This window comes from Tamandua tetradactyla, chromosome 1 (genome assembly GCF_023851605.1).
Source record: "Tamandua tetradactyla isolate mTamTet1 chromosome 1, mTamTet1.pri, whole genome shotgun sequence".
Classification (NCBI taxonomy): domain Eukaryota; kingdom Metazoa; phylum Chordata; class Mammalia; order Pilosa; family Myrmecophagidae; genus Tamandua; species Tamandua tetradactyla.
Genome location: NC_135327.1, coordinates 124,295,011 through 124,308,334, shown reverse-complemented (window position 1 = coordinate 124,308,334; position 13,324 = coordinate 124,295,011). Strand labels below are relative to the sequence as shown.

Genomic DNA, 13,324 nt, shown 5'->3' with positions numbered 1-13,324 from the left:
AACTAGTAGCAGGGAACAATCTTGTGCCAAAGAAAAATAAACTATCCCCTAAGGACTTTCACACAGATATGGTATCTGAAACTAGATAAATTATCACATAGATAAAGATGTAATATTTAGCAGTTAGACCAAGTTAGATGTGAACTGTCTTTGGTAGTAATTTTTTAAAAAATATGATTGAGTCTTGATCACAGAGCCATCTCTCAGTTTCAATACACAGGGCTTTCAGTTATAATTGCAGACAACATAGTTTTCTCCAACACAGTTCCGTAATTGCTGAGTATCATCATACCTTCCAAAAATAATATTCTTTAGCCAAGGCCTTAAATGTAACACATTCTTCCCTATCTTCCCACTCCAACCACACACACACAAAGAAATTTAAAACATTGCCTAGGAAAATGAATAACCTATGGCTTCCTGTTACCTCACTAGGCTTTCTACAAAACGTTGCAGAACTAGTCCAAGATTTGCACATATAGTTACTTGCCAAGAGCTATGTATGTTCTTAAAGTTGGTACCTGGAAATTGTGTTATTTAGAATTTGCCAAGTACCTAGATCCCCCCTGAACAATTAAAATCATTTTACTAGTGAGCTTGACTTCCCTAAAGCACAAATAGCAAGAATGTGTCAAAAAACTATTAGGAAATATTACAGTGCCATTAGAATTGATGAAATCATTCAGCAGATAAAATGTCACAAATTAAACTGGCTGTCTTTTGAAATTACACACTTAATTAAGTAGACTGAGTTGTTTAGTAAACTCCATTCTCTTCAAATGCTTTTGCAGTTTACAGTGATGCATATTAGTTCCTTGCTGCTTTTTTCATTTTGATCTTTGCTTATATCGGATAACTGGGTTTTCAGGAGTGTGAATCATGGTGGTATAATTCACAGTGGGAAAATATCCATCAATAAGATCAAATTCATATAAACGAAGCATAGTGGACCAAATTGTCTTGATCTGAACATAGGCAAAATTTTCACCAATACAGCGATGACGTCCTACAAAAAAAAAAATTATTTTAGCCTGAAGTGATAAAATTATCTATGGTTTACATGAACAGCAGCTATTACGATAAAAAGATGACATTCTTTTCACAAAAAAGAATTTAAACAGTCAATTTAAAAAACCCACAAGATTTCTAAAGTGTTTTTAGGAAAAAGGCACAACAATTGGCAATGACTTTTCCAATTCCTCATTTGAAACTTAATATATAGAAGGTTTGACTCATAAGATGGTAATCTAGTTTGGGAACATACAAGAAGTATTCTTAACCTCTGTCCGAAGAAAGTCCCAGTTAAAAGGCAATATGGACCTTCCAATCAAAACTTCAAATGCCATAACAAATTATTTCTATGATGAAAAAAAGGAAGTTAACACCAAAACAGAAGTACACATATTGAGATCAAAATTTAAAAAGTCATACATGTAGAAGTTGACAAGCTGATTCTAAAACATAAATGGATATGCAAGGGATCTTCAGTATCCAAAGCAATCTTGGACAAGAAGTAAGCTGGAGGACTTAAGCTCTCTGATTTCAAGACTTATACTATAAAGCTACCACAACCAAGACAGTGTCCTGGCATAGGGATCAAAAACTAAATCAATGGAACAGAGCAGAGAGCCTAGAAATACATGGTTTTGTGATAAAGGTGCTAAAGCAAGCTAATGGAGAAAAGGTCTTTTCTCAGCACATGGTGCTGGAATAACTGGATTATCTACACCTTAAAACATGAACCTCAATTCCCACCAACACACCATACTCACAAGTTAATTTGAGACGGACCACAGACCTAAACATTAACATTAAAGCCATAAAATTTTAATAAAAGAGAACAGGGGATACTATTAGGATGACTTAGAGATGAGCAACGATTTTTTTAGACCAGAAAGCAAAACCTTTAAAAATGGATAAATTAGACTTGGTTAATGTTATACGAGTGTATTTATTTGTCAGAACTCAAAAAATGTCAAATTACATTTAGACATCTCACTGTATGTAAAATTTTACTCAAAAAGAAAAAAACTAAACAAGCATTGAATTCTAGCTAATAAAATGCATGCTGACCTACCCAACAGGAAGTGTACTGATAATGTGCAATTTACTTTCAAATGTATGTAGAAAGAAAAATGAATTGGTGGATGAATAGATAGGCGATAAAATAAGTATAATAAAATGTTAACAGCAGAAACTAGGTAGTGGATATACAGATGTTCAGTGTAAAACTCTACTTTTCTGTATGTTAGAAAAAAATTTTTTTAAATGTCAGGAAAAATTTAATAAAATATAATTTACATTTAAAGAAAAAGCTAAAAAAAATTAAGATAAACTTTATGAAAGATGGAGTCAGGAATACTTAAGCCAGAAATAACTGACATCTTCCAATCCTCTCCTACCTACTGAAACCCTACAAAGGAGTAAGGTCAATAACAAAAGACAGCTTTTCAGGGAACAGAAAAAAAGGCCAAATTATTAGAAATGAAAAAGCATTAACCTCTCTAAAGCCTTAGTTTCCTGTTCTGAAAAGTAAGTTTCTTTTTTTCTAGTATGGTTGTAAGGAATAAATGATGGATATTTACAAACTGGTCCATATTCAAGTCTAACAACTAAGAGACAGGAAGAATAGTTAAAAGGATTATTTTTAATAGCAGCAAGCTAGAAGTATCCTAACTATGAATCCACTGAAGAATGAATAAAGTCTGATAATTCACAAAATGTAAAATTATGAAAATAAACTACCTCTATGCTATTTGCACCAACAGATAAGCACAATTACAAAGTAAAAGAATAGTTGAAGAAATTGGAGCTATTTAACGTGATGATTAAACAAAGATCTGAGACAACATTACAGCTGCATTCACACATCTCAAAGGAGATTCAATATAGCTTGAGGGACCACAATTAAGAACAACTATAAACAGGATTCTGAAAGGAAACAGATCTCAGCTTTAATATAAGGTTATAAAAATGAGAACTGTCCAAAAGTGGAATCAAGCTGCCACATAAAGTAACTGAGCACTAAAATTACCTGAAAAGCAAGATAATTACTAGTGTAGAAATGATTCCTCCTTTTGGATAAAATTTGGGTTATAGAAGTAATCCCAGATATTAACAATCTATGATTCTATTACATGATGTTATATACTGTTTTTATGTGTTATAATTAAGTATAATAATAGTTATATGATTATGTATATAATAAATTCTTATTAATTATAGTATTACTATAATAATTATTATATTATTAGCCTTGTTTATTAAATGGCATTATTAAAGTGAAATTCCTAAAGGACTTTCTTTACACTTTCCTTTTCTGTGGAAAAATGTGACCAATGACAAACCATTAAAGTAATCTCTCTGGAAAGAAGTCACAGGATATAGTTTTATCTGTACAGAGTACCTATGAATTGAGAAACTACTAGAGATCAAGGGTCTGCCTGCTACATTTTAGGGTCTGGCTAGAAATGCAGACATTAGCAAACTTAAGCACCACCTGCTAAAATTTAAAAAGTAATTCATCAAAAGGATATTCACAGAGAGTCAAAGTGTTTACTAACAAACCAGGAAAGTTCCAATTGTAAAAATTTATGCTTTCCTGAAATGCTGGTAATGTTTCTGAATTTAGCCTGCAACAACTGCCTGAATAGTGCAGTAACTCCAGTGGTTCTTTAGAACAGAATTCAAAAAGAACTTTAAATACTGTAAAAGTGGACCTGATACAACCAGAAAGGTTAGAAGACACTGGAACACTATATAAAGATTCACAGAACAATTTTCTTTAGTACAAATTAAATATTTTTTCCAAATTATAAAGATTTTACTTTATAGATTCTACAAAATTTTGTGTGAATATCGCTAAAAGAAAAGAGAAAGATTTCACAAGGATTATTCTGACAGAGACAAATATGTTATCAAAAAAAAATCAAATATTTCAAATCAAAATGTAATCATCTTACCAGCTCCAAATGGCACATAGGCAAACTTCTCTCCTGATGCTGGGTTTTCCTGTAAGTATCGATCAGGATGAAAGTCCAGACGCTCTACCCATGAGTCTTTAAGTCTTTGATTGACAGTGGGAGACACACACACCTGATGTCCTGGAGGAATGGTATACCCTGCCACGGTCTACAAATGAAAGCAAGGCATTTCTTCAGATAATTAGAAACTATTCTGCCGAATAGTCATAACATTGTATAACAAAGTATTAATATGCATATATTTAAAAACTAGCTAAATGATAGGCCAGGTAAAACTATTTGAAGCCAACATTATTTCCAAATGACCCAATGTTCAGGAAAGAGATTAGAATGTTCACTACAATTATGTAAAGATGTATATTTTTAGAATATGTAAAATTGAAAATGATGTATGAGTGATGATTATACTTTTTTAATTAAAAATTATTTGATACTATAATAGTTCTTCTTCTCAACAGATTAAAAAACTGTGTGTGTGGAGGTGGGGGACTCTAACCAGGAGACTCACCTGGGGAGTTCTGGCCAGTCTCATCATGGTCATTATAGGAGGTCTAAGTCTTAATGTTTCCTTTATACAGCGATCAAGCAAATTTAAATCCTTGAGCTAAAAAGAAAAAAATGTTTCCTGTTTTACAAAGATTTACTTTTTTTTTAACAGTACAAACATTATCTTTTATTTATGGTTAGTACAAGGCAGCTTGCATTCTGGGTGGAAATACAGTGATAACCAAATTGGCCATGATTGGGATTATCTTGTTCTATCACTGTCCATGGTAAGCAAAAGAAAAAGGGCTAGATAATAGGAAGAGATGAAATCACCCTGCAGAATGACATAGGAGGACCTAAAAAAAATCCTTTCCTCCAAAACAAGCACAAGCAGACACTGTCAGAGACAACTTTTTCAGAGCTCTGGGAATCAGTAAAGACTTGCAACAATCCAAAGACTTCATTGAAGGAAAATGGGTAAATCTCAATGAGAACAGCAAGCTCTGTGGCATTTTAACTTGCCCTATTCTCATCCCCCTCTCCCCAAATCCACAGTAAGTAGCCTTTCAAACCAACAGCCTGGCAACTACAGCACCTATGAAAACCTGGCAACTGCTAGAGAAGGCAGAATGGGTTTGGAAGGCCCCAAATATCCCATACTCGGGGAACTGCCAGTCCTCGACCTGTGTGGCAGCAACTTGTGTCTGTTCTCAGAGCTTGTCTTTCTTTGACCTAATGCAGAGCTATCTCTGTGTAATAAGCCCTATCCCTAGGACACTTATCAAAAACAAAACACAGAAACTTTAATATAACCCTTGCCTGAGGCCATCATATCAGCTGAAAATAACAAGAGTTGGAACAAAAAATATAAAAGGAAAAACTAGAGAAGGAAGGGTCCACAGTAGCCTTTGAAAAGCTCTGATATATTCTAGGAATTTGGAAGGACACATGTGTGTGAAGTGCTGTGTGCATATTACCAGAAAAGACCTGAGAAAACCCTAATTTCTCAGCCCTGGCTTACCCTGAGTCTGCATTCAGGAAGTGAAGGCAAAGGCAGAGTTCTAAACAGCCTACCGCAATTCTGAAAATATGCCCCAACATATACACAAAGTCCCTGAACAAAAACGGGGAGACTTAAAATTCAAGGCACTTAAGAAAATCTCTGTCCAATCAATACCTGTCCACTAAACTAAAAATGATCTCAGCGGAAGCTGGAGACTTCATTGACTGCACATGACTGTACAGACTTAGTATGAGTCCAGGATACTCACTAAACAAACAGCAATAATAACAACAAAGAAGAACAACAGCAAAACCTGGAGAGGAAGTAATTGATTTCAGGAATTGCCACCACATACTTAATAAGTCCAGTTTTCAACAATTATAGGACACACCAAGAAATAATATAGTAGCCCATACACACACACACACACACAAAATGCCATCAATTAGAAACTGTCCCGGGTGAACTCCAGACATAGGTCTTGACAAAGACTGTAAATCGGGTATTATAACTATGTCCAAAGAACTAAAAGAGACATGTCAAAATAGTGAAAACACTTATATCACCAAAGAGAGAATATCAATATAGCGAAAGATTATTAAAAATAACTAAATACGGCAGGCCACAGTGGCTCAGCAGGCCAAGAACGCTTGCTTGCCATGCCAGAGGACCCAGGTTCGATTCCCGGTGCCTGCCCATGTAAAAAAAAAAAAAAAAAAAAAAAACTAAATAAATTCTGGAGTTGAGAAGAATAATAACTGAAATTAAAAAAAACACTACAAAGGCTTCACAGCAGATTTGAACTAACAGAAAAATGAATCAGTGAACATGAAGATAAATTACCTGAAATTATGTAGTCTGAGAAACAGAAAGAAAAAAAAATAAAGAAAAATGAACAGAATCTCAGACAACTATGGGTCACTATCAAATGTATCATATATACATAATAGAAGGAGAGAAGGAAAACAGAATATTTGAAGAAATAATAGCCAAAAATTTCCCAAATTTTATAAAAAGCATTCATCAGCACACAAAGGAAGCTCAAGGAATTCCAAGGAGGTTAAGCTCAAAGAGATCCACAGCTAGACAAAAAAACTGTTGAAAGCCAAAGAAATAAGAGAACTTGGAGAGAAGCCAAAGAAAGGCTCTGGTAAATGATACGACATAATTACAAACATAAAATAAGACAGTATAAATACACTTTTGTTTGTAACTCTTTTCTTCTGTCTAATTTAAAAGACATAAAGCAATATCTATAAAACTATGCTGACAGGCTTATAATAAATAAAAATATAATTCAGAAGACAATAATAGTACAAAATCCAGGGAAGGGGACATAATTGCATTGAAGGAAAGATTTTGTATGTAATTTAAATTAAGTTGGTATTAACAGAAACAAGATGTTTTAAATTAAGATGTTAATTGTAATCCCAAGGCATCCGTTAGGAAAATATCTAAAATGCATATGGTAAAAGAAAAACAAGGGAATTAAATGGTAAACTAGAAAATATCTATTTACCAACAAAGACGACAGTAATGAAAGAAGGAAGGAACAAAAGAAGACAGAAGATAAATAGAAAACAAAGAGCAAAATGTAGCAATTGTAAATCCTACCTTACTGGTAATTACATAAAATATCAATGAACTATGGTGGAATGGAATAGAGACATGACCCATTTATATGCTGTCTACTTTAAAGAGACATACTTTAGACTCAAAGGCACAAACAGGTTGATAGTAAAAGGATGGAAACAGATACAGCAGGAAAATAATAACCAAAAGACAGCTGCCATGGCTACACTAATAGCAGATAAAATAGACTTTAATACAAACATTGTTACTAAAGAAAAAACAGGAGGTTTTTAAAAATATATCAAAGACTACTACACCAAATTGGAAAGGAAGAAGTAAAACTTTCTCTATTTGCAGACAACATGATCTTATACTCAGAAAATCCTGAAAAACAATCCACAACAAATATCCTGGAACTAATAATAAATGATTTTAGCAAAGTGGCGGGGTATGAGATCAACACCCCAAAATTAGTAGTGTTTCTATACACTAGCAATGAACAATCAGAAGGAGTAATAAAGAAAAGAAATCCATCTACAATAACAACCAAAAGAATCAATCATCTACCCTGGCCCCAGGAGCAGCGCGTGGCACAGCAGCAGGAGGGGCGGATGCGGGGCACCCGACAGTATGTCTTCATGCTCCCAGAATATTTTAAAGATGCTCCAAAGAAGATAAAAAATGGCCTTATGTTTGTAAAATTGGTTAACCGATGTTCAGGGGAAGGAGCCATTTACTTGTTCAATATGTGTGTGTGGCAGCTAGCTGAAATAAAAGTTTTCAAGGAAAAACACCACTCTTGGTTTATAAATCAATCAGTTCAGTCAGGAGGACATCTCCACTTTGCCACACCAGTGGACCCCTTATTTCTGGTTCTCCACTATCTCAGAAAGGCTGATAAAGAGGGAAGGTTTCAGCCATTAGATCAAGTAGTGGTGGATGACATATTTCCAAAATGTGTCACGTTGCTGCAACTTCCTGAACTGGAGAAGTTACTTCGCCATGTGACAGAGGAAAAAGAAATAGAGGGCAAGAAAGATTTTTTAAAAAGCAAAGAGGAGACATTAAAGTAGCTGGGAAAAAAAGTGATTCAGATGACAGCAGTATTAAAAAGCTAATAATGTCAATGTTGGAGCCCAGATACAGTCAGCTACCTTTTTACCTGGTGACCAGTTGTCCAGAGATAAGTGTGCCAGTTTGAAAGGATGTATGTACCCTAGAAAAGTCATGTTTTAATCCTAAACCCATTTTGTAAAGGCAGCCATTTCTTCTGATCCCTATTCAGTACTGTATGTTTGAAACTGCAATTGGATCATCTCCCTGGAGATGTGATTTAATCAAGTGTTTGCTAAGCTAGATTAGGTAGAGGCATGTCTCTACCCATTTGGGTGGGTCTTTGTTAGTTTCTGGAGTCCTATAAAAGAGGAAACATTTTGGAGAATGAGAGAGATTCTGAGAGAGCAGAGAATGCTGCAGCACCACAAAGCAGAGAATCCATGAGATAGCGAACTTTGGAGATGAAGAAGGAAAACGCGGCCACGGTGGCTCAGCAGGTAAGAGTGCCTTGCCTGCCATGCCTGAGGACCTGGGTTCATTTCCTGGTGCCTGCCCATGTAAAAAAAAAAAAAAGAAAAAAAGAAGGAAAACGCCTCCCAGGGAGCTTCATGAAACAGGAAGCCATGAGAGGAAGCTAGCAGATGACGCTGTGTTCACCATGTGCCCTTCCAGTTGAGAGAGAAGCCCTGACTGTGTTTGCCATGTGCCTTCTCACTTGAGAGAGAAACCCTGAACTTCATCAGCCTTCTTGAACCAAGGTATCTTTCCCTGGATACCTTAGATTGGACATTTCTATAGACTTGTTTTAATTGAGGCATTTTCTCGGCCTTAGAACATAAAGTAGCAACTTATTAAATTCCCCCTTTTGAAAGCCATTCCATTTCTGGTATATTGCATTCCAGCAGCTAGCAAACTAGAACAATAAGGAAGAGGATTATATTTGTTATGCCTGTGGTCTGATATCTGAATATATTTCTAAAGAACTAAATGACTTATCTAAATACTTAAAACTTCCAGAATCTTTGTCTTCCTTGCCAAACCCTTCATCAAAGAAAATAAAGTTATCAGATGAGCCTTGCACTAAATTTAACACTAAAGATTTGAAGACTGAAAAGAAAAATAGGAAAAGTGACTGAAGCTCAGAAGGCTTTGGCTAAAGTTGACAAGCACGAAATGAAAAGTACTGACACCTTTTTTGGTGCAAAACATAAAAAAAATTGAAAAGATTTGAAACCTTGGAAACGAAATGTAGCAAAAACTTATTTTTGTATTTTACCCATTCCATTTTCATCTTCTTCCCTGCCACTGTACTTTCTGACCGTTAATTGCCACCTTTTGGGGAAAAAAAATCAACAAATGCCCAACAAAGATGCCAAAGGGCAGTTTTCAAATTCACTTTAACCTTTCTTTGTATTTGATTTTTGTTCCTGAGCAAAATATGAAAAAGTCATTGTATAACTTTGTGGCTGGTGGCCTTTGGCAACTTGTTTGACATAATAAAAAGTATTAAGTGAATTGAATTAACATATAGCAGCACAATTTCCTCAATAAACTGACATAGGACAATTAAAAAAAAAAAAAGAATCAATCTAACCAAGGATGTAATAGACTTAAAACTGAAAAACACTGCCAAAAGAAATCAAACAGGATCTAAATAAATGAAAGGGCATCCCATGTTCATGAACTGGAAGACTAAATATCACTAAAATAGAAATTCTACCAAAGCAATTTAGATTCAATGCAATCCCAATAAAAATTCCAACAATCTTCTAGCGAAATGAAAAAGTCATTCATCAATTTATATGAAAGGGTAAGGAGCCCCAAACAGCCCAAGCCATATTGCAAAAGAACAAGTTGGAGGATTCATACTTCCTGAGTTAAAGCTTATTACAAAGTCACAGTAATCAAAACAACATGTTATTGGCACAAAGTCAGATATATAGACCAATAGAATTAAATTGAGAGCTCAGAAATTAACCCTCACATCTACAGCCAACTGTTTTCTGACAAGGGTACCAAGTCCACTCACTTGGGAAAGAACAGTCTCTTCAACAAACAAAAAAATTTTTATTCATCAAAATAAAAAATTTTGCACCTCAAAGGACTTCATAGTGAAAGTTAAAGGACAACCTACAAAATGTGAGGAAATATTTGGAAACTACATATCCAATAAAGGTTTAATATCCAGAATAAATAAAAGAATCCTTCACCTCAACAGCAAAAAGACAAACAACCCAATTAAAGGCCAAAGACAGACATTTCTCCAAAGAAACAACTATACAAATGGCCAAAAAGCACATGAAACGATGCTCAATATCATTAACCATCAAGGAAATGCAAAAAACCACAAGATGCCACTTCACACCCACTAGAATGGCTGCTATTTAAAAAACTGGAAAATTACAATTGTGGAAGAGGATGTAGAGAAATAGGAACACTCATCCATTGCTAGTGGGAATGTGAAATGGTGCAGCCACTACGGAAGACAGTTTGACAGTTCCTCAGAAAGTTAAGTATAGAATTATCATATGACCCAGCAATCCTATTTCTAGGTATACACCCCAAAGAATTGAAGGCAGGGATTCAGATGTTTGTACACCAATGTTCATAGCAACATTATTCACAATTGTCAAATGATGGAGGCCACCCAAGTGTCCATCAATTGATGAACAGATAAACAAAATGTGGGATATACACATAAAGGAGTATTATTCAGCTGTAAAAAGCAATGAAATTCTGATATATGTGACAACACGGATGAACCTTGAAAACAATACGTGAATGAAATAAATTGGAAACAAAAGTACAAATATTCTGTAATCTCACTAATATGAAATAATTTGAATAAGCAAATTCTAGACTCAGAATCTGGAATATACGTGATCAGGGGATGGGGTAGGGACAGGGAATAGGGAGTTAAGGCTTAATATTACAGAATTCCTATTTGGAATAATAGAAATGTTTTGGTAATAGATGGTGATGATGACAATACAACACAATTAACACCACCAAATAATATATTTGAATGTAATTAAAAGGGGAAATATAAGGTTGTATATAAGGTACTAGAATAGAAATTTTAAAAAATCCAAACTAACATTAATGAGTGAACTTGAAGAATTTCAGTTAAGAACACAGGTTATCAGGAGATAGAGAGTAGAGATTGGGTTGCTGGTGCTGAAGGAATACAGATCGTGCAAAAGGACTGATTGTAAAAATTCAGAAATGCATAAAATGATACTACCTGATTGTAGCATGATAATGTAAGCACACTGAATGAAGGTGAATGTATGATAGAAGGAGAAGGGCTGGGGGCATGTATGAAACCAGAAGGAAAGACAGAGGATAAAGACTGAGATGGTATAATTTAGGAATGCCTAGAGTGTACAATTATAGTGATTAAATGTACAAATTAAAAAATGTTTTGCATGAGGAAGAACAAAGGTATGTCAGTATTGCAGGGTGTTGAAAATAGATGGTATATGGAAATAAGTACAAATCAATGCAAGCTAGGGTCTATAGTCAATGGTAACCTTACACTATGCTTCCAATGACGTAAAAAAGACATTATGCTAAAATTAAATGTCAACAGTCGGGGGCATTGGGAAAGGGGTATGAATTCTTTGTGGAAGAAGAGGAAATGTCTTCAGATGAGTATGGTGGTGAAGGCTTGTCTATACAATTACGCTGGATTGTATGATGCGTGAATATAACTATTTTAAAATGAACAGAAAGAAACAAGTACTAAAGAAAATATGGAGAAAGAGATGTATCTATCATTGTCGGCAGGGAAATGAGAGGTGCAGCCCCTTGGAGGGCAGTGTGGTGGTTCCACAGGAGGCTAGGGGTGGGATCACTAAGTATATACCTGGAGGAACCGAGTGTGGGAACACGAATGGACATTTGCACATTGGTGTTTCTGGCGGCAGTGCTCCAGCCACAAATGAATGGAGGTGGCCTAAGGGTACAATGTCTGAGGAATGAAAAGGGGGAACTATGGTGTACACATACAATGGACTACTGGGTGGCCACAAGAAGGACTGAAGTTTGAGGCATGCAACTTAGGTGAATGAACATTAAGAGCTGTATGATGAATAAAATGTCAGGAAAAAAAGACAAATATGATCATGCCTCAATCATATGGACTAATAATATTTAAAAATTTGGTGAACTAAAGTTGAGAGCATGGGATATCAGGTTGGGACATATAGTAAAGGGTCCAGATTATAAACTCTTACAGCAGTCATAATATATTCAGGAGGTATAACTGTTAATTCTGTTTGTATATAACATGGACTTTCCCAGAAACTTCGGGTATTTATGTGCCACCTAAGATTCAGAGTTAGAGCTCTGAAGCTATGAAAGTCAGTACTATTCCATACAAGAATGGTTTAAAAAGTTGAAAAAGTGATCAGACATTGAGTAGAGATATGAATGAAGCTGATCTGGATAGGACTAAAGTATATCAGAAGACTAGGTAAAGGATTATACCATTCATATTTTAAAACTTCAACTTCTGTATGAGACTAAAGGGAGAGATGTTTATTTGGTGCAAAATTTCTATTTTGGGTAGTGCATTTCCTAATTTAACTTGTATGGTCAATTTAATTGAATACCATAAGTACATGGAATCTTGAAAAGGGCATGAGATTTTGTTGGTTTGTCCAGGTTAGTGTGATTCCTTGATAAATCCCAGAGTGATTTGAACAGTGAATAAAGAAGTATTTGCAAATTTCCCCTGAGGGAATGGGGAGAAGGGGGGAAATACTCAACTTGTCCATTTCGAGAATTTCTGCTATTCTCACAAGCAGTGGGGACAACCAAATCAATAGGCCATGCCCTCAATCTTGGGGTTTGCCCCTATGAAACTTATTCCTGCAAAGGATAAGCTAAGCCTACTTAAAATGTAGCCTAAGAGTTACCCCTAGAGAACCTCTTTCGTTGCTCAGATGTGGCCTGCCTCTCTAGGCCAGCTCAGCATGTGAACTCACTGCCCTCCCTCCTACGTGGGACATGACTCCCAAGGGCATAAATCTCTCTGGCAGCTTGGGGCAGAAAGCCTGGGATAAGCCAGAACCTGGCATCAAGAGATTGAGAAAGCCTTCTTGACCAAAAGGGGGAAGAGAGAAGTGAGCCAAAATAAAGTTGCAGTGGCTGAGAGATTTCAAACAGAGTTGACAGGTTATCCTAGAGGTTATTCTTATGCATTATATAGATATCCCTT

At 35.4% G+C, this 13,324-nt stretch overlaps 1 protein-coding gene and 1 pseudogene across 3 annotated transcripts in view; one reads left to right on the top strand and one right to left on the bottom strand.

Moving 5' to 3' along the window:
* Positions 1-738: 738 nt before the first annotated feature.
* CYP51A1 (cytochrome P450 family 51 subfamily A member 1) overlaps positions 739-13,324 on the bottom strand; it is a 36,345-nt gene continuing 23,759 nt past the window's right edge. For all 3 annotated transcript variants that reach the window (XM_077111510.1, XM_077112041.1, XM_077112399.1), the window contains exons 8-10: positions 4,492-4,587; positions 3,963-4,131; positions 739-1,006 (exon numbers count right to left, since the gene is read on the bottom strand). In XM_077111510.1, coding sequence (XP_076967625.1) covers positions 828-1,006; positions 3,963-4,131; positions 4,492-4,587 — 444 coding nt within the window. In that variant the 3' untranslated portion in view covers positions 739-827. The remainder of the gene's footprint in view (positions 1,007-3,962; positions 4,132-4,491; positions 4,588-13,324) is intronic.
* Positions 7,644-9,455, top strand: LOC143686410 (ribonuclease H2 subunit B-like; annotated as a pseudogene).